General features: G+C 55.2%; 1 protein-coding gene across 19 annotated transcripts in view; it reads left to right on the top strand.

Moving 5' to 3' along the window:
* The window catches only part of EXD3 (exonuclease 3'-5' domain containing 3), an 81,978-nt gene that overhangs the window by 44,055 nt on the left and 16,798 nt on the right, over window positions 1-21,125 (top strand). For 18 of the 19 annotated variants that reach the window (XM_072778938.1, XM_072778922.1, XM_072778920.1 and 15 more), the window contains 12 exons: window positions 697-797; window positions 3,862-3,935; window positions 4,038-4,076; window positions 5,923-6,089; window positions 6,440-6,563; window positions 7,010-7,220; window positions 7,315-7,424; window positions 7,863-8,025; window positions 8,101-8,267; window positions 8,722-8,880; window positions 19,029-19,082; window positions 19,270-19,401. In XM_072778938.1, the coding sequence (XP_072635039.1) occupies window positions 697-797; window positions 3,862-3,935; window positions 4,038-4,076; window positions 5,923-6,089; window positions 6,440-6,563; window positions 7,010-7,220; window positions 7,315-7,424; window positions 7,863-8,025; window positions 8,101-8,267; window positions 8,722-8,880; window positions 19,029-19,082; window positions 19,270-19,401 (1,501 nt within the window). The remainder of the gene's footprint in view (window positions 1-696; window positions 798-3,861; window positions 3,936-4,037; window positions 4,077-5,922; window positions 6,090-6,439; window positions 6,564-7,009; window positions 7,221-7,314; window positions 7,425-7,862; window positions 8,026-8,100; window positions 8,268-8,721; window positions 8,881-19,028; window positions 19,083-19,269; window positions 19,402-21,125) is intronic. The other variant, XM_072778925.1, reaches the window with a different exon arrangement.

Below are 21,125 nucleotides of genomic sequence, written 5' to 3'. Positions count from 1 at the left end.
CGAGCAGACACCGGATGGGGTTCCCGGAGCACCACCTGCCCCCAGCTGAGGGAGAGCTCTTTCAACTACAACGTATCCACTCAACTGAACCCCCCACTAGCATGGAGCTGACTACTGACCTCGGGTGGGCGCCATGTCCAGCTACTTCTGCAGGTGTGCTGTGCGCAGCCAGCAGGGTGAGGAGGCCCCACCTCCTCATGCACTCATGAAGGGGCTGGCCAGGTCCTCCCTCAGGTCTAGAAACTGAGGAGGTGATAAAAACAGACAAATATTACCCCAAAGAGAACGGGAGCGTGGCCTGCGCTGACTGTGTTGGCCTGCTCACCAGACTGTCACAGGCATGGTGTGTCCTGACTTGGGTGGATTGCAGACGCCAGGTAGGGGGTGACAGCCAAATGCCTCCCATGGTGAGACGTCCCTGTGAAACACCTGAAACCGAACAACCAAGAGATCACGTGCGAGTATGTTACTTGGAAACACAGAGGCAGATACTAGACGGGACAAAATTGACATGCAGGTGTCTGGAGCAGGTGAGACAGTAACGTACCGTGCTTCCTGTGGGTGGTTCTCGTGGAATCACCTGCATCTTGACCTCTGTGTGTGCATGTGTGACCCTGACAGAAATACAAGTCATAAATGTATTCATTTTAAAAAGAAAGTCATTGCCAGCCCAGAGACGTGTCTGTGTCCCTGCAGGCAGCACCCGCAGGTGATGTCCCCGAGGTTGGAGAGGCTGAGTCCCAGAGCGCTGAGTCAGCAGGTCCTGAGTCTGCTAGAACGGCATGGCCTGGACCCAGGTGAGTGGGACCCGCAGGCCCAGCGCCTGCCCACCACGGGCCCTGGACCAACTGAGATGCTGGCCCCCTGCCCTGCCCTGCCCTGCCCTGCCCTCCCGTGTCCCAGCTTTGCTGGAATGATGGCCATGTGTGTTCCCTGGTCATTGGTGCTGCATTTGGCCATGGCGTGTGCCTGTTGGCTGTCAGGATGTCTTCTTCAGAAAATGTCTAATCAGTTCCTGTGCCTGTTTTAAAATCAGGTTATTTGGGGGTTTTTTGCTCTTGTTGCAGGAGTTCCTTGTCCCTTCTGAATGCTCACCTTTCATCAGATAGGTGCTGGGCGAATGTTTCCCCCCATGCCCTATGTCACCTGTCAGTCTTGCCACGCAGAAGCTGATTCGTAGTTGATGGGATGCCACTTGTTCATCCTGGCTTACGTTTGTCTGCTTTGGCTTTTTAGCTTTTGGTCCCCCCGCCCCTTCCGCCCAGCAGGCTAAACATGAAGCCCTCTTTCCTCTTAAAATATTCCCCAAGTTTCAATAGATGTTATTTCCATTATGGTGCAGCTTTAGATGTTTTCAAGTTTCTGTTGTGGTTTTCTTTGCTGATGGGCTCATTAGAAATGTATTTCTTAGTTTCCAAACTGTGTGACTTCTAGTCATGTTTCTGGTGGGGGCTCCTAATCTCACTGTGATCAGAGACCATGCTGTGTGATGTCAGTCTTTTGGGTCAAGATGTGTGCTTAGGAAGAAATCTTAACTTCTTGTCTCTGAAAGGAATCTCTCTCTCTCTCTTTTTTCCCCCCACTTTGACTATTTTTAGGGTCATCTCTTTGTCTCTGATGTTCTGTGGTCTCACTGTGAGGAGACTCATTACAGGTTTTCTTTGTATTTATTTTGCTTGGTGTGTGTTAGGCTGTTTGAACCTGTGGACTGCTGTCTTCACTTGGTTCTGGAAGATCGGCAGGCATGATCTCCTTAAGTATTGTTTCTCCCACTTTGCTGCCCTGCTGTCCGACCCCTGAGTGCGTGTTCACCCTCTCCCCACACCATCCATGAGCCATAGCTATCCCATGGCTTCCTTGTCAGGTGCTTTCCCGCCTCACTGAGCCTCTCCTTGTCTGTGTCCACCAAACCACAAGACACAGCCCTCATTTGCATTTCGATTGTTGGATCTAGCTCCAGAAGTTGTAATGTGGTTCTTCTTCACTATTCTTCACTTCTGCTATTTCACCTTATATGGCTTCATGATGCTTGAACGCATTTCTGATTTTGTCTTTTTCTCTGGGTGTGTTGGTCACGGTTGTTTTATGGTCTATATCCACATTTCACCACCATCTCTGGTCGTGACTGGTTTCTCTGTGTCACTTGGAGGTTTAAGTGTCGTCATGTTTGCTTCTGCCGCTCTAGAGAAATTATGTAGCTTCTCTGGCCCTTGGATGAGGCGCCTCCTCCATAAAGGAGAGCACTCTTGGGGGCTTTTGCAAAGATAGGAGCACATCACCAAGAGGTTTTGATTTGTGATTTTCAGCAGCCCCCATGGTGGCAAGTGGTGCACACATGGGAGAAGCAGGAAGGTATGTGGGTGCCCGCAAGCTGGTGGTGCACATTGGTCAGGGCATCTAGGAACAAGGAGCTGCAGGCTGTACTGACAGTGGCTGGGGTCCCCACCTGACACATATGGGCCGAGTCCAGGAGACTGGCCAACTGGTGGGACTCCTGAGGCACCGGGAAAGCCACTGTGGGAAGGAGCCACCTTGAGCTGCAGAGTAAAACCAACAGTGGAGTTTAGGTGCAGAAGGTCCAAGGAGGGTCCCGGCACCAAAGACCTCTGGGGGTGCCAGGGTCTGAGGCACTGGGAGGAGGTCTGGAGTGTGGGCCACCTGCCCCTGCACGTGGGAAGCTGGAGCACTGTGTTGAGCACCAAGTAGGGAACACCCCCCCCAGGGACCCCTGTCCCTGGCACAGGGGCACCTGGGGTCACCTGTGTGCCTGTCCTAGGCACCGGTGTTCTAACACAGATGAGTCAGCAGGATACGGTTTGGATTGTTTGAATTCTGTGGCATTTTCAGGTGGTGAGCATGTATCAGGTGGTTGGGCTTGGCTTCCTATGCCTCTAGCCTTAAGGCTCTGTGCTCAGGTCTGGACCAGCAGCCAGGCTGCAACTGAGTCCTGTGTGTGGATGTGACACTGTATCGCCAAGGCACTCTGACAAGTATCCCCCCAGCCAAGTGATGCTTCAGATCCTTTAAGTTTCTGAAAGGTCTGAGGGTGAATGGCTCCTGCAGGAATGCGTTAGCTACTCTATGCCCTGCCTGGGGAGTGCCCATAGCTCCTTTCCTCGTTTGTTCCCCCCCTTCCTCAGGCTTTGTCCACTTCACCCTGCAATGTTGTCCCAGACCCCTGAGTGGCCTCCTGCGGTCTGGAACCCTCAGGTCCTCAGCAAGAAGGAGGAGGGAGAGCCCCCCATCACCAGTCTGAAGAGTAACTGGCCTTCCTTTGCAAGCCCCAACCTCTGGGCAGCATTGACCTCCAGGGTGGCTGGACAGCGACCCAGCCACAAGGCTGCTCCCCGGTGCTGGGTGTGGGGTGCTAGCAGGACAGCCACACTGTGAGAGGGTCCTGGCCAGGTCCTTGGAAGACCAGGCCCCCAACTGTCCTGTGGTCAGCATGCCATCCACCCTGCCAGGCTTCCAGGACAGCTGGCCTTAGGAGGGAGGGGCAGTAGCCAGATGGCTGGATGGCTGGCCAGGTGGATGGATGGCTGCCCTTCCTGGGAGTGAGGCTAACGGGTAAGCATCACTTTGTAAACAAACAAGCAAGACGGCTCTTCCTGATGGGCTCACCTTTCAGGGGGAGAAATGCAGAAATGAGACACCTCTGAAGGGTCCTACCCAGGGAGAAGCTGGAGCGGCACCTGGAGAGACAGCACACTGTCCCTTGTCCCCTGTGCAGAGGTGGGGGCTCCAGGAGACCCCTGAAGAGGCTTGAGGCGGGGAGGGCAGGCCGCCTGTGGGGAGACCATGGGTTGGAGCCCACTGACCCTGCTCCCAGCCCTGACCCCAAGTCCTGCCTTTTCTCAACAGCACTGTGCCCCAACGTTGTCACCCAGCGGCGCCTGGCCACTCTGCGCTACCTGTGCTATAAGCGGCTTGTAGAGGTGGGTATGCCAGGCTGTGGCAGGTGGGGGGCTCCGAGTGAGGTGCTCTCCGGCTCCTGGGGCTATCACTAGGAAAGGTCACCTTGGTGCTCACTTTTGCAGGGAAGCATGTCCCAGGAGAACTGGACTGACCATGTGCAGGTGAGTCTGTCCATGCCCACCGTGCCCCTGGGGCTTCCCGGGCACAAGCTGGGGGTGCAGACCCGGGGGAGGGCCTGGGGGACAGGCGGCCCTAAGACAGTGTGTGTGCACATGGACCACGTCTGCAGGCCCAGGCAGCTTTCACATCGGCCCGCGGCTGGCTCCACTCCTCTGATGTCCCTGGGAGGTTGCAGAGCAGGCAGTATAGATAGAAGGCTTCTCCCCTCCCAGCATAGATGCCGCACCTTGACCAGGACTCAGACACAGACCTTGGGTCTGCCCACCCCTCTTGGAGGGTGCAAGAGGCAGATGCTGAGGGACTGGGCTTCGTGTGAGGACCCCCAGGTGAGGCAGGGCCAGAGTGGCCAGGGATCCTGGACGCTCCGTTAGTGTACAGAGCCCCCCAGTGGTGGGGGAGGCGCACTTTGTTGGAGGTTCCACGGTGTTCACTGAGGGAATATTCTAGACCATCTTTGAACACTGTCCTTGCCCGTACCTCTGGGCCCCCGGAGGCCTGGCGAGAGGTGAGCCCGGGCCCCTAGAAGGAGGCAGCCGCCCCTTGGGGTGATGCAGGGACCTAGACAGGGTTGGACTGCACAGCCACACCTGGGTTCTGGGGGCCGCAGAACCCAGCAGGACAGCAGCCTGGATGGGACCATCTAGGAGCTTCTGTCCCTCAGGCCAGGCTGGAGGTGGGGCTCATCATGGACACCGCGCTGCCTCTGGCCCTGGGTGGAGAGCTTCGGAAGAAGGGGGCAGCACAGGATCCCAAGTGTAACATGCCTCAGAGCCATGGGCCAGTTAGTGGGGCGGGGGCCTGTCCCTTCTGGATGAATAGTCTGGTGGCTGGTGTCCTGAGTGGCATCCAGCCGGGGGCAGCACTGAGCTGCCCCCCCCCTCCGGGAGTGATGGGTGTGTGAGGTGAGTGGTGAGTCACCAGAGAGGAACGTGGACCCCCGGGGAAGGCCCGGAAGGCTGGTCCCCCCTGGGTGCCAAGGCTGAGGCAGCCGGAAGGGCAGCGGACATCCTGAAGAATGTGGAGGGGTTTCCACATATTGTCGTCCACGTGGGAACCCGCAGCCTGCGGGAAGCGGATGGCCTGAGGCTACTTGGGGGACAGAATCCCTGGGAGGGGGCCCTGCCTGGACCCGGCAGGGGCTCCTCAGAGCACATGGAGGCCCCTGGGGTCAGAAATCCGGAGGACAAGAGTCTCAGAGTCCCGGGGAGGGTGGGGTCCTGGCCCCCCACCCGACTCACCGCAGCCTCTGACCCTATGGGCTCAAGGACTCAGCCAAGATGGGGACCCTCCTTTGGAGCCCTACTGGTACAGGTGGCTGGGCCTGGACATGGGTGGGATGCCTGTGGGCCACATGGGTTCCACTCCTCCTGCGTCCACCCTGTGGACTGGGGATGCAGGACGGTCCCATGGCCCCACCTTCCCCTGAGCATGTTGGCAGCCCAAGGGTGGGGGTGAGTGGCCTGAGGTGTGAACAGCCTCAGGTCAGGAGCAGGCCCTACCCTTCAAGGGTGGAGAAGGAGCAGGGCCAGGCACCGTTCTAGAAAGACAGTACCAGTCTCAGGTCTGGGGACAGGACCAGAGAGGGCCTGGGACTTGGACATGGGGAGCCTGGGGCCAGGCAGTCAGGCGGCTGTGGACATAGGACCCTCCAGCCCCACCACGCGCAGGGCCCTTGTACGACAGCTTGGTCAGCACAGAGCTCCATTGTGGGGGCTTCTGCGGCCCTCCTTCAGAGAGCAGCCTCCGCCAGAGGTCTAGGGGCTATCAGGACTGTTGCAGCCCCTCGGGGCAGAGCCAAGCAGTCCAGCGCACCCATCTGTCCCCCAGTGCCTGGTTGGGCAGGACGAGTGGCTGCAGGAGGAGCTGCTTCGGCTGCTGGCCTCTCCCGACAACAAGGCCGCAGCTGCCCAGTGTGCCCTGGACCTCTCACTGCCCGAGGAGCGGCTGTCGGCCCCTGTGGCTACAGAGCTCCGCCGGCTCAAGCTCCAGGAGCGGTGAGCATCCCAGCTCATGAGGCTGGTGAGGGGAAAGCGCACGCCCCCCACCCCTTGGGAAGGGCCCATGAGTCATGGATGTCAGCAGTCAGGGAAGAAGGGGACATATGTTCCTGCTCCTGGGACACAGACATTACAGAGCCCAGGAGGCAGGTGCCCCTCCTGACCAGAGCCCACAGCCAGGCCCAGCACCTGGCCCAAGACACCCACAGTCTGCAGTCGGGGAAGGGGAGCATGAAAGCGGGATCCCGAGGACCCAGAGCTGCCCTGCCCCACTGAGGTCTGCTCTGGGCCTGGCCTGGCCAGGAAGCAGGGGGCGGGTGGTGGTGCCACAGCCTCTCTCCTTCCAGGAGGGCCGAGGCACCTCTGGAAGACAGAAGGGATGGTTACTACCAGCCGCCCATCAGCAGGGAGGACATCCACTTCCTGGCCTCTTGGGAGGACTTGGCCCGGCATGAGGCGGAGCTCCTGCAGGTTCGTGGCTGGCTCCAGGGACTTTGTCCACACCAGGCCCCACCAGGCCTGGACGTCCACCGTGCCCCCCCCCCCTCCAGACACCCATGCAGAGCAGGGCACGCATACCAGCCCACTCTGAAGGCCCAGCTGCAAGTATCGGGTGCCTGCCCCGGGCACTTGGCAGCGGCCCCCCACCTGTAACATCTCCACACCTGCCTGTGCCAGGGTTGGGCTCTTGGCCTGAGGGTGCAGGTGCTCTGACTCCTTCCGTGTGGCACGAGGGGCAACCAGGGCACAGGCCCAGCCCCGGTCATGAAGGATCCCACAGGGCTGGTCAAGCCTTCCCAACTGAGATTCCCTCGCCTCAGCTTCATCCTTGAGGTCGGGGGGCAGGCTGGCCGTGCCTTCGGCCACAGCCCCGCAGCCCCAGGTGGGCCTCACCTGTTCACACCAGCTCTCTACAGCCTGGCCAGGTGGTCGGTGTGGACCTGGAGTGGCGACCCTCGTTTGGCACAGGGGGCCGGCCCCAGGCATCAATCATGCAGGTGGCGGTGGGGGGCCGTGTGTTCCTGCTGGACCTGCCTCTGCTCTCACAGCCAACAGGAGGCCAGGCGTCTCAGGCCTTCTGTAGGCTGGTGTCCCAGCTCCTCTCTGATCCCTCCATCACGAAGCTAGGTAAGCAAAGCCCTCGCCCGCCAGTGGGAGGGTGCTGGGGCAAGGCCAGGGCCCTGTCCTCAGGTGTCCATCCCACTGACGGCCTTCCCTGCAGGTTATGGGATGGCAGGGGACCTTCGGAGCCTGGGTGCTTCCTGCCCCACCCTGGCTCATGTGGAGAAGCAGCTGCGGGGCGGCCTAGACCTGCTGCAGGTGCATAGGCAGGTCAGTGGACAGGGATGGGGACCAGGACGGGGTTCTTCACCACAGGCTGGTAGGCGTCTGTGGGTCAAGACATGATCGTGGCCTGAAAGCACCTTTGCATCGGCCACCAGTCACCAGGCTCCGTGGGAGGGAGTGTCACCATGTGTCCCCATGCTTTCCCCAGAACCAGCCCTGCTTTGGATCCCTCTTAGTTCTCAGCACGTAGTTTTGGGGGCTCAGATGGTAACCCCAGAGCTGTGGACAGGTCACCGTGGCCACAAGGCCCCCCTGTACTGCCTGCCCAGGCTGTCTGTGCCCCTTTTTCCGTGCACAGGTTACCAGGAAGGGTCAAGGGCCTTCCCCAGGACAGGGCCACCATGTGAGACAGTGACGGTGTGAATGATGGCCATCCATTCTCCAAGGCAGGCCTCTCACCCTCGAGGGCTTCTGTCTTGGCAGATGCGAATAGCAGACATGCCAGCTCTAGGTAGGGGTGAGGCCAGGGGTCTGCGAGGCCTCAGCCTCCTGGTGCAGCAGGTGCTGGGCCGGCCCCTGGACAAGGCACAGCAGCTCTCCAACTGGGATCGGCGCCCGCTGAGTGAGGAGCAGCTGGTTTATGCAGGTGTGCATGCCCTCCCTTCCCCCACACCCCATGCCCCATACTCTGGGGGCTGAGGCTGACCCATGCCAACCCCAGCTGCTGATGCCTACTGCCTGCTGGAGGTGTACCAGACTCTGTGCAGAGAACCTGCCAGCTTCTCCCTGTCTGAAGACCTGGCCAAAAGCCTGAGGCCAGGACACAGCGAGAGGTCAGGGCCCCAGGAGCTGCCCCGCCTGCAGGTGGCCCCAGCCTTGGCCTGGCAGGTGAGCGAAGCCCCTCAGGGTCCCTTTGCTCCCAATTTCAGGGAGGGTCACTGTCCTTAAAACAAGGGCCTTACAAGGGGAGGGCTGTGCTGAGGCAGGCCAGCAGCTTACAAGGGGGCCCAGGTCCCTGCCTGGAGAGAAGGGAGGCAGGGCAGCGGTCAGTGTCCTGGAGGACAAGCCCGACACGGCCCTGTCCCCACACCAGGTCTCACATGCTCCCACCCAGGTCCAGGGCAGAGTGTGGCACAAACTGTGTGGCTCCCGAGCCCCCCGCCCCCAGGAAACATGTGGAGGCCGTACTGGGGGCCCATTTCGTTCATCTGCATAGAGAACATACCACTCAAGATTCTTTTCAAAGTTTAAAAAAAAAAGAAAGGGCTGAGCACTGGGCACTCAGGGATGGGGCGGGGGGGGGGGGGGGGGGCGTGGACTGCTGAACCAAGCCACCTTGCAGGAGCCTGCAGCCAAAGAGGACATGGCCCCAGGAGTCCCAGCCAGGGCCTTCCGTGTGGTGTGCGACAACATGCTGCAGGGACTAGCCCGGAGCCTGCGCTGTCTGGGCGTGGACGTGCTGGCACTGGGCACCGATGATGACCACCGCAGGGCGGCAGAGGTGAGCGTGCCGGGTCTGTGCCCCCCACCCCCACCAGGGCTCAGGGCTCTTCTGTCTTCCTGTCCTGGGGGCAGGAGCTGCGTCTGCAGCTGCAGGGTGGGCCCGGGACACCCCTGGGTGTCTGCCAGCTGTGACCCTCCCGGCTCTTTGGGGGTGTGCCTGCCCCCACCCCCAGCCTCTGTCCTGAGGCCACTGGGGACACTGCACAGAAGGCCAGAGCCAACTTGTGGGGACTCCCGGCTCCAGGGCCATGGAGAAAATCTGGGCAGGGGGTTGGGGGAGTCCCAGGACTCAGGGGTTTGAATGTAAATGGAAAACTCTTTCACGGGTTTGTGGCAACAGAACTCACATGCAGCTCACATACCATCGGCCTCCGCCCCGTGCAGCCTGGCCACGGCTTCTGTGTGTCTGTCCGTGTGGTGGTCTCTGCATGGCTGGCGTCGTTCACTCAGCACCGTGTTTCTGGGCTCATGTCTATTGTGTGCGTGTGTGTCTCTCTCCTTTTCATGACCACGTCGCGCTCCATGTAGGGGTGGCCCATAGTCCCCCTGCTGCAGACGGTCACCTGGCTGCTTCTGGCCCTGGCCTTCCGAGTCACACTGCTGCGAAAGAGCACAGACATGGCCGTAATGTCACTTTCATTGTTCATGTGTGGTTTCTTTTATAATTGCAAACATTCTTGTGAGCAAGCATCCTCAAGCTAACCAGAGGGCTGGCTGTGGCTGCAGGTCAGGGCCCAGGACCCCAGGAGGTGGGGTTTGCCGGCCAGCCAGGGGCCTACAGCTTGAGGGTACCACGGTTCCCTGCACGAGGTGCCCTGGGCACAGGTGGGGCTGCCACGTGGGGCTCAGCTCCCCTGATCCCTCTAGCACACACAGGCGGGTTTTCGTCACGCCGACCCCATGAGTGAGGAAGCTGAAGCCAGCAGAGTGGGGGGACCTGCCCTAGCTGCCTGGTGCCCCCTGGGTGCCGGAAGGAGGGGAGGGCTGGGAGAACACAGGCCCTGCCTGGCTGGAGCCGCACCTCCTGGGCCAGCCCCTGGTGCCCATGACAGCTGGGGGGCTCCCTGCCTGGCCCCTCGTGGGCTGGCCCGGTCCTGGTATCCAGAGAGAAGTGGGTGCTCATGCCCAGCCTGACCCTGGCCCCCGTCCCTGTAGAGGACACCTGTTTCCCAACCGGGGAGGGTCTGAGACCTGGGTGGCCAATTGGGCTCCTCAGGACCCAAGACCAGGGTTATCAGTCAAGGAGTTGAGGAGCCAGCGAGGAGGCACAGGGGAGCCTAGCTCCCTACCTCGGGTGTTAAAACTACCCCAGGTGTGACTTCACACAGCCTGACAGCAGTTAAAGATATGACTTACCGATTGACCTTGAAACAGAGATTACCCTAAATTGCTGGGGTGGGCCCCTAGGAGGAGGGAAGGAGCCAGGGTCCTGACAGTACCTCATGAGCCAGAAGTGGGTTCTACCCCAGAGCGTGGCTGCCAGCACCTCGATTTTGGTGTAAGCCCCGAGGGGGAGCCCTGCAGCCATGGCGACCAGGCCACCACAGGGCCATGTTTGGGCTTGTGGGGAATGTGGCACTGCCCTGGCACATGGCTGCAGACACGAAGGAGCTTTGAGAATGGGTCGTGGCTGGGGCATTATGACGGGGGCCTGGCCAGCCCTAGAGGCCTGCGAGTGGATGGCAGCAAAGGTCAGCCACGGGGTCCGGGACATGCAGCCGAACCACATGGCACAGAACACACAGACTCTGAAGTGTCGTGGGAGAGATGCCCAGGCCTCCCTGGAGGCCCAGGAGGCGGCCCTCGTGGGTGGTCCTTGTCTGGCCGCCCCGCCCTGGATGTGTGAGCCCCTGGCCGCGTCCTGGTCCTGGACTCCTGTCGGCCGTGCGGTTTCCAAAATCCCTTAACATATTTCTATTCAGCCCTTTGATCTAAGCCTCTAACAAATTCTGTGTTTCCACTGGGGTCTGCAGGGGAGGAGGCTGCATGCTTGTTCGCTGGCCAGTGGGGTACGTGTGTCCATTTAGGGCACCTTCTTTGTGGCCTCATGGGGGCAGGGCCCTCAGGCTTGTTCTGCAGCAGGACTTCCTGCATCCCCCTGGCTGTTTGGTGTCCTCCTCTATGGACGCCCCCCTGAGTCATATGTTTCCATGTCAAACCTCTGATTAGATGAACTATGTGTTTTGTCCAAAAGCAGGTTGTTGGGGACACCTGGGGGCTCTGTGGGTCAGGCATCCGACTCTCAGGCATCCTGATTTTGGCCCAGGTCATCATCTCAGGGTCATGGGATCCAGGCTGGGTGCTGAGCATGGGAACCTGCTCTGGGTTCTCTGCCCCTCTGCCCCGTCCCCTCGCACAGCTGTCTGGAAGTGAGCAGGTTGTACAGAAGAAGGCCCCATTTATACCTCCCGTCTTGTGCACTGTTAACACACTGGCAGACATGTTCTGGAGCAGAAAGGACAGTCTGCAGCCAAGGGCCCAGGACATCAGGGGTCAGCTCCCTGGCACTGTATCAGGTGCTTGCCAGTCTCTCTGCCCCACGCTCAGGGCACATCCTGGGGCCTCCTGCCGTCTCTAGTCACGTGGAGAGGACAGGGCTCTCATCAGGTGATGGGAGATTCCAGTCTGGTGGGACGCGGAAACACAGACCAGCTGATGTGTCACAAAAGCAAGGGGTTTACATCAGGCCAGGGACGGCCCTGCACACCTCAGCCCCCAGCAGAACCAGAATCCCAGGAGAAAGTCCACAGGCTGGTCACCACTCAGGGCCCATACTGTTCCCGCCGACTGCAGATGTGCCCAGCCCGCTCCCCCTTGCGCCTCCGATGGGCGCTACTGCCCTGGGCAACACTCACTGGCACACTCGATGATCCCCAAGTGGCTCCAGAGGACAGCGTTCAGGATGCATCCTCTGAATGGGGCCTGGGGCTCTAGGCCTGGCCCTCCGGTCTGCACCATGAGGCATGGGACAGTCATCACCACAGTCCCTGCGGCAACGGGGCAAGTTACTCAACACATTGCCTGCCCGGGATGCCCGTAGTTGAGAACCGGTGGGAAGAGGAATGCGGGGTGAGCATACATCACTGCCCCAGGACATTCTTAGCAAAGGCACAAGGACGTGGGAGCAGCTGGCTGCTCTGGCTGAGCCAGGCAAAGTGGCAAAGGAAGGAACGGGTGTGGGCACTGCACTTCCCGCTCTGGGCCGCAGAGGGACAGAGAGCTTCTGCTCGCCCCGACGCCACCTCGGAGCAGAGAGAACAGGCAGCCAGCCCCAGGCTTTCCTGCGGCGGCGTCACCACCTGTGTCAGCCCAACCATGTCGCCAGGCCTGTTGCTGTGAAATCCTATTTCACGTAACTTAAGTTGCTCTTCCCTGGCGATCAACAGAGTGGAGCCGCTTTTCCTGTTCATGAGCTGTTGGCACCTTGTTCTGGGCCAGGCCTTGTGAGGAGGCGGGCGGCGCAAGGCCCTTACCCAGGCCTGCGTGCGAGGACTCACAGGCCTCAGGGGGGGCGTTGTGCTTCTGTCCGGGCATCAGCAGTCCTGGCGCTGGCCCAGCAGAGGTGCCCATGTGCCCAGCCTCAGGGCCAACCTCAGGCACCTGGCAGCCACGGCTTTTCCCAAGAGACAGAGACACAGCGCCCACGGCCATGTGTCCTTGCAGCCCAAGCAGGGGGCTCCTGGGGCCCTGAGTCCGGGCCTGAGCGTGACTCTGTGCCGATCCTGCTGCTGAGTGGGGGGACCCGGGTGCTAGCAGACTTCAGCTCACGTACCCCCCAGTGCCTTGGGGAGTTTGGCTATTCATTGTGGCATCTAAAGGGTGGGGGGAGTGCAGGTGGGTACAAAGGTCCACTGGGACCTGCACCAACCATGCATCGTGGGAGGTGGCGACACATCTGTAATTCTGGGGCCTCCATCCACCTCGGACATGGGGTGCGACCTCGCCACGAGCCCCTGTACCATGTCATCAACTCACCCGGGACCCAGCCTCGGCGTGGGTCACTCCCTGGACACCTTGTCCCACTGTCCTCAGTCCTGCAGAACTGGCGTGGGCTCCTCAGGGCTCCCCTGACTGCCGTGCCACCTTGAGTGGCGCTACTTCCCTTCCTTCCTTTCCAAACCTTCTGCTTTTTGCCCTTCCTGTCACGTCCAGTCCAAGTTGGAGACGTCACTTGGGAGCGGCAGGGGCACGGGTCTCATCCCATCCCTGGGGCCCAGAAGCCCTGGCACAGTGCACATCTGCCGCTGCTGGGATGCCCATGGGGCTTGGCCCCTCGTGTGTGTCCACTTTGGCATTTCTAGCCTGGACCCCCTGCGCTTCTGGGTCAAACCGCCTGGCCCAACACGTGGCCCGCTTCCTGCACCGCTGGCTCTGGCTGGACAGTCCTATTTGGGAACCAGGGCAGCTCAGCAGGAGCGCATCCCCCACCCCCATCACCTCCTTTCCTGGCCTCCGGCCTCCGGGTAAACAAGCAGAGGAGCCATCCCTCTCTCTGCAACTTTGAAGAACATCTGAATTATCTTCCCCTCCAGTGCTGGCTGCCTTCCTGCAGGGCTTCCTGGCCTGATGTGTGACAGGAGGGAGTTTCTTGGGCTGATTCTCTTCCATCTAATGATTATAGGATCATTTAGCTGTCTGCATCTTCTTGAGCCACTTTTGGTAATTTCTGTCTTTCTCTGGAATGTGTCCATCCTGCCCACCATTCCAGATACATGCGGCTATTGGTATTCTCTCTCTGTGAGTCCTGCCCGGTGTGTGGCTCTGTTCACACTCCACTCTCACTGGTGCATACTTGTGCTCCATCTTTTCTCTTGATCTTGCAGAGATTTGTCAATTTAATAAGTCCTTTCAAATTGGGAGCATTTGGTTTGTTGATCCTATTGCATTTTTGTTTTCTATCTCATTAATTTCTACTCTTATCTTTATCATTTCCTTCCTTTTGCTTTTTTTGGGGTTATTTCCAAGCAGAGTGCTTAGCTCCTTAATTTTTAGCCTTTTAAATTTTATGATGTAAACATTGAAGACCATAAATTTTTCCTTGAAGTGCTATTTTTCACTGCATTCCATCAGTTTTGGTATGTAGTACTTTTACTATTTTATAGGTCTAATAACTTTTGAGTGCCCATTGTAATTACTTATTTGATTTAAGAGTTCCTTAGAAGGCTGTTTTTCAATTTCAGAAAGCTTAAAGTCTTGGAGCTTTTTAGCTGCCTTTTTAAAATGGATTTCTAACCTAACTGTATAGTAGTCAAGCAGCATAGTCTATAATCTGCCAATTTAGAGATCTCTGAAGACTTGCTTTGTGGCCAAGTAGATGACCCCCCTTTTTAAATATTCCATGAGGATTATAAAAGGATACATATTCTCCTCCAATTATGCTTATTTCCATCTCTCTCTCACACACATGCACACACACTCAGTAGATCAAGCTTAATTAATGTGCTGCTCAAATAATCTTTATCTTGTTTGTTTGTTTGTTTGTTTGTGGTTTTTTTTTTGCTTAATTCTCCGAACTGTAGTCCCCTAGGATGGTGAGTTCATCAAATTCTTCTTATATTAGTGTCAGAATTTGCTTTATATGTTTTGTTTTTGTTTTTGTTTTTTTAATTTTATGATAGTCACAGAGAGAGAGAGAGAGAGAGAGAAAGGCAGAGACACAGGCAGAGGGAGAAGCAGGCTCCATGCACCGGGAGCCCGACGTGGGATTCGATCCCGGGCCTTCAGGATCGCGCCCTGGGCCAAAGGCAGGCGCCAAACCGCTGCGCCACCCAGGGATCCCGCTTTATATGTTTTGAAATTGTGTTATTTGGTGCATATGCATATATTTTGAAAATTCTTATTTCTTCCTGTTGAGTGAAATCTTTTACAATTATGAGGTAAGCCTCTTTGGCTCTGATAATGCTTTTTGCCATAAAGTCTATTTTAACTAATATTGACATCATTTCTCCAGCATTCTCTACTTAGTATTTATATATCATTCCTCACCTTTTTACTTTCAACCTTCTTTTACCCTTATATATTATATATTTCTTATAAATTATTTCTAGCTGAATGTAAAAAAAAGTCTAGTTTGACAATCTTTGCTTTTCAGATCATGAGTTTAGTCTGTTTACACTTAATGTAACTGCTGATATACTTTGGGTTCAGCTGTCCTATTTTGACTTGTGCTTTCTGTTGATCCCACTTTTTCTGTTATTTTTTCCCCTTTATTAACATTCTTGTAGCTTTTTTTTTATCTTTGTTCTATTTTTCTATTAACTTGAAAGTTAAAAATTCTGCTTCCATTCTTTTAGAAATTACCCTAGAAATTTTAACATTTATATTTGAGTTAACATTGTCTGAAGTTAAATACGAGGATCTTAGAACAAGTCAACTTTCTTTTTTCTTTAAGATTTTATTTATTTATTTATTCATGATAGACATAGAGAGAAAGAGAGGCAGAGACACAGGCAGAGGGAGAAGCAGGCTCCATACCGGGAGCCTGATGTGGGACTTGATCCCAGGACTCCAGGATCGCACCCTGGGCCAAAGGCAGACGCTAAACTGCTGAGCCACTCAGGGATCCCCACAAGTCAACTTTCTTACTCCTTTCCCAACTATTAGTATTTTGACACAGTGTGATTTTTCTGAATTCTGCAAATTAGACATTATCACATTTGTTTTATGTATTTGATGGTTTTAAGAGTTTATGATGTGTGGATGTGCATATGCACAGAGCTTGCTCCAAGAAAAAGTAAGTTCTTTCTTGCTAAAAGAACGTCTATTGCTACATCCTTTCTTTTTTTTTTTAAGATTTTATTTATTTATTAATGAGAGACACAGAGAGAAACAGAGAGGCAGAGACACAGGCAGAGGGAGAAGCAGGCTCCATGCAGGGAACCCGATGTGGGACTCGATCCTAGGTCCCCAGGATCACGCCCTGGGCTGAAGGTGGTGCTAAACCTGTGAGCCACCCAAGGATCCCTGCTACATCCTTTCATTGGGGGCTATTTTTCCCTGAAAAATCTCTATGCCTTCTCTCTTGTAAAAATGAATGTTACTGGGTTGATAATTGTAGTTTGACAAAAATTTGAAAATAATACATTGTTTTTTAGTGTCTGTCATTGCTTTGAGACGTTTCCCATCAGTCCTTTGTCATTTCCGTGTGGATAGTCTGTATTTTCTCTTGACTGTCCACTCATTTGGTTCTTTCCTCACGTTTACTTCAGTTGTTCATTTATTTTATTTTATTCATCACATAGATGTGTATTTGTTTTCACTACAAAATAACCACTTGGGGGATCCCTGGGTGGCGCAGTGGTTTGGCGCCTGCCTTTGGCCCAGGGCGTGATCCTGGAGACCCGGGATTGAATCTCACATTGGGCTCCTGGTGCATGGAGCCTGCTTCTCCCTCTGCCTATGTCTCTGCCTCTCTCTCTCACTGTGTGCCTATCATAAATAAATAAAATAAATTAAAAAAAACAAAACAAAACAAAATAACCACTTGCTTTATTGCTTTTTTCTTATTTTTTATAATAAAATACACAAAGCATTGATCGTTTTAACTATAAGTATACAATTTAGTAACATTAAGAGCAATCACAGGGACGCCTGGGTGGCTCAGTGGTTGTGCATCTGCCTTTGGCTCAGGGCGTGATTCTGGAGACCCGGGATTGAGTCCCACATCAGGCCCCTTGCATGGAGCCTGCTTCTCCCTCTGCCTGTGTCTCTGCCTCTCTCTCTATGTCTCTCATGAATAAATAAATAAAATCTTTTAAAAAAAGTTTTTAGAAAAGGGCAATCACAGTGTTGTGTACCCATCACCACTATCTAGTTCCAAAACTTTTTCATCATCCCAAACAAAGGCTTCATCCCCATTAAACCATCATTCTCCAGCCCCCATCCCCAGCCCCTGGCACGCACCATTCTACTTTGTCTTTATGAATTTGACTTCTCTGGATATCTCATATATGCAGAATCACATACTATTTGTCTTTTTGTGTCCAGATTATTGCACTCAGCACGATGTCTTCAGAGTTCATCCACACTGTAGCAGGTGTCAGAATTTCCTTCTTTTTTATTTTATTTTATTTTTTTTTTAATTTTTTACTTATTTATGATAGTCACAGAGAGAGAGAGAGAGAGGCAGAGACATAGGCAGAGGGAGAAGCAGGCTCCATGCACCAGGAGCCTGATGTGGGATTTGATCCCGGGTCTCCAGAATCGCGCCCTGGGCCAAAGGCAGGCGCCAAACCGCTGCGCCACCCAGGGATCCCTCCTTCTTTTTTAAAGCTGTATAAATTCATGTGTTTACCCATTCATTCATCTGTTAATAGACACTTGGAACGCTTGGGTTCTTTCCACATTTTGGCTAGTGTGAATAATGCTACTGTGCTCCTTGTGTACAGGTATCTGTTCACATTTTTGCTTTCAGTTCTGGATGGATATATATATATATAACTTTTTGAGAAACTGCCATACTGTTTTCCACAGTGAATATAGCACTTTATTACACCTAGCAATGCATGAAGGCTTTAATTTCTCTACATCCTTACCAACACTTATTTTGCTTTAAAAAAAAAAAAAAAAAGCCATCTTCAGATGCCTGGGTGGCTCAGTGGCTAAGCGTCTGCCTTTGGCCCAGGGTGTGATTCCCGGGGTCCCAGGATTGAGTCCCCACATCAGGCTCCCCACAGGAAGCCTGCTTCTTCCTCTGCCTGTGTCTCTGCTTCTCTCTGCGTATCTCTCATGAATAAATAAATAAAATCTTTAAAAAAAAAAAAGTTGTCTTAACAGGTGTGAAGTTGCATCTCTTGTGGTTTTGATTTGCATTTCTCTAATGATTAGTGACGTTGAGCACCTTTTCATGTACTTCTTGGCCATCCGTACATCTTCTTTGGAGAAGCATCTAGTTAAGCCCCTTACCCATATTTTTTTTTTCCCTTACCCATATTTAATTGCTTTTTTGTTGTTGTGTTGTAGGAATTTTTTCTATATTCTGGGTATTAATCCCTGAACGGACACAGGATTTGCAAATATTCTCACTCACTCTGTGGGCTGTCTTCTTACTGTTTTGATGGTGCCTTCTGATGTGCAAGAGTTTTTAATTCTCATGAAGCCCAATTTTTCTATTTTTATTTTTGTTGTCTGTGCTTTAGGTGCCATGTCCAAGAAATCACTGCCAGATCCAAGGCCATGACATTTCCCCTGCCATGTTTTCTTTTAAAATTTTTATAGTTTTAGCTCTTAGAATTTTGAGTGGCCTCTTGAATTCTTCAAAGATAACTAATGATTGTTTAGAAGTGTGCCAGATACAGCCCTGTTTGGCATTTCTGTGCACAACCGCTGTCGCTTCATTTGTAGGTTTACCCCTCCAGTCTGTGAGTCCTTTTGCTGTGACACTTGTGGACTTTGATAATTTCTTTGTTTTCTGACACACTGAGACATTCCTGCTTCATTCAACTTTCTGCCTTAGCCCTGGAATCAGCTATTTCTCAAAAAAAGCGCCAGTCCCCTTTCCACCTATTTGGAAACCAGTGTGGCCACAGGTTGCTCCCGGCTATAGGGTTAGGTCTTATTTCTGGGCTTTTGTGGTAGCCAGAGTGATGAAATACTTGTCAATGTATACGTATAAGAAATTCATAGTGAAGCTTTCTATTGAGGACTGAAGCCATGGGGTAATTTCCTTAGCTTTAATTCAGACCTCACCTCTCTCCACTGAACCCAACCCAACCCAAGCATAAGCTGTTTTTGTCACAGTTCACACACAAACGTTTCCAAGTACAATGCCAGTGTTACCACCACCAGTAGGATCGCTATAGGACTTGATGTTTGGTCTGTAGCGTAGTATCTGGAGATATGCGGTCGATTTACTGTGCTTTCACGTCCCTCATAATGCTTCTTTCTGTGCCGTTCATTTGTTTCACCTTCTTTGGATTTTTAGAGGTTGCTTTTAAATTAAATTTTTGTTTGAAATTATGTAAAATGTTTGTATGATTCTAAGACCAAATCTATAGAACAAAGCTGTGGCCCAGGATGGGCTGCAGGATCCTGATGGCTGCTCGGGCCCCAGGCCGAGGCAGCTCTGGGAGACAGGGAGGGGCCTAAGGAAGATGGGGGCTAGGGTGCCCCTCACCTGCCCCACCTGCCCATCTGCCTCCTACACAGGTTGCCAGGCAGGAGGGAAGAATCATCTTGACATCTGGGCTGCCGTACCACAAGGTGAGGGCCCCAAAGACAGCTCACACCTGAGCCTCATCTTTCCCAGGGAGCCTCAGCCTGGCCCTCAGACCACCCCTCCTTGGGGTCTTACCATGGGGCTGATGGGAGTGGGGGCTGAGCTGGCAAGGGGGTGCTGGAGAGGCTTTGGGTTCTGTGGCTGCAGCTCAGCAACCATGCTTCTGTGTAGCTCCGGGCCCAGGTCGGGGCTGGGTGCTGCCTCTCAGTGGACTGTTCCCTCAAGGCCCGGCAGCAGGCGAAGGCCGTGCTCAAGCATTTCAACGTGTGTGTCACCCACGCAGACATCTTCAGCCGTTGCCAGGTGGGTCCTTGTGTGCCCCAGGCCTGCCTTGGGCCGGGCTGTGAGCCCCAGGGCTGTCAGCCAGTCATTCTGTGATAGGTGAAACCTGGCATGTCCCTAGCTGATGGCAGGACAGCAAAGGCCACGTGCTCTTGCAAGCATTCACCGCCACTGCCCTCTCTGTGGCATTTCCTCCTCTTCCACCCACTCCCACTGGGGCCAGGAGGTGGCAGGGTACTGGGACTGGCAAGGCCAGGGAGCAGCTCACATGGGACGTCCGCTCCATCTGGCCATTTCCTCCTCAGTCCAGGGCTGGCCTCCCACAGGGCTTCTAGGGGAGGGAGAGGGAGCCCACAGAAGCTGCATCTGGCTGGGGGGGGGTGCGCATTTTCGGAGGGCAGTGCCCATACCACAGATAGCCACTGGGTCTGTCCTGACATCGAGAAAGGTCTGGGTGAAGCAATGGCCAGGTCAGGGGGGCTGATTCCAGGGTGAAGGTCTGAGAGGAGTCTGGGGCCTGGGTACTGTCTGCTGATTGGGCTGGGAGGGGCGCCTGGGGGCACTGTCTGAGCTCTAGCCTGTGTGGCTGGGGGGGTGCAGGCTGGGGCGGGCTGGGTTCCGGTGGGGCCTCCTCTGCAGGGGGCAGTGGGCAGAGGGCCATCCTAGCACCCCCGGGTTTCCTTGTACAGAGTGCTGGCTATTTGGGGATATTTTGGGGTTGGAGCCATGCTGAAGCTCCACCGGGAGCACCTCCTCAAGCCCAACTGTTTGGTGGAAGCTTGGCTTCACCTCCACGGTGCCAGGAGGGGTGGTGTACTGCCAGGCAGGGGGACCGGGCAGATTCGCTGCTACTGCTGGGCGGGTGCGCAAGAGGGCCGAGCCAGAGAGAGGGCCAGAGGGCTGAGAAGGCTTCATCCAGATCCTGGGGCCCAGGGCGGGGCCTCAGGTACCCATCTGTGCAAACCCCCCCAGCGCTGACAGGGTGGCGGGGAGGGGCCTTTGCCTCCAGTGAGCTCTTCTGCCTCCCTTTGTGCTCCAGTGACAAGTGTTGTAAAGACCCCAGGACATCCGGGATGCCTGGGAGGCATTTTAATGAGCTTTTCAGAGCCTCTGCTGCTAAGTTTTCTTGAGAAAACAGGAAGTTGGGTAGCTGGGAGGAAACCCCCCACTGGCGCCCCGGGAAGCCTCGTGCAGGGGAGCAGCCTGACCTCCTTCAGGCCCGCGAGGGAAGAACGTCCACGGCCTCCCTGCCCCGTCCATCCTGTGTGTGCTCCGTCCGTCCTGGCCCAGCAGTTGCAGCCCACGGGCCCAAGGTCCCCCTGCCCTGCCAGGTGGCAGGATGCAGGCCGTTTGAGATCACCTGGAGGGTGCCGCATAAAGCCAGCTGAAATGCTGGGAGGCAGAGCGGCACCCGCCCTGAAAGGGGGTCCGGCCAGTGCCCAGGCCGGAGAGGTGGCCACTCTGCCTCCCCAGGAAAGAAGACAGCCCGTGGGGGCCGGTGGGGGTGCTCTGGGGCTGCTGGTATCTATTCTGATTTCAGTAGGAGGGGTAGAGAGAGACCCTTGGGTAGAGAGGTGGGAGACCTGGGAGCCACTGCTGGCCCTGCAGGGTGACAGGTGGCTTGCACTTGATATAAGCAAGAGAAGATGCAGAATATAATTTAAGGATGTGGTTGGGTTCCCGGGTTTTAGGCTTTGCCCCTGGCCAGTGGATATGAGCTCCGTGGGGTCTGATTCGTGCACCAG

This window comes from Canis lupus, chromosome 16 (genome assembly GCF_048164855.1).
Source record: "Canis lupus baileyi chromosome 16, mCanLup2.hap1, whole genome shotgun sequence".
Classification (NCBI taxonomy): Eukaryota; Metazoa; Chordata; class Mammalia; order Carnivora; family Canidae; genus Canis; species Canis lupus.
Note: the sequence above shows the minus strand (reverse complement) of the source record. Positions and strands in the feature narration are given on the sequence as shown.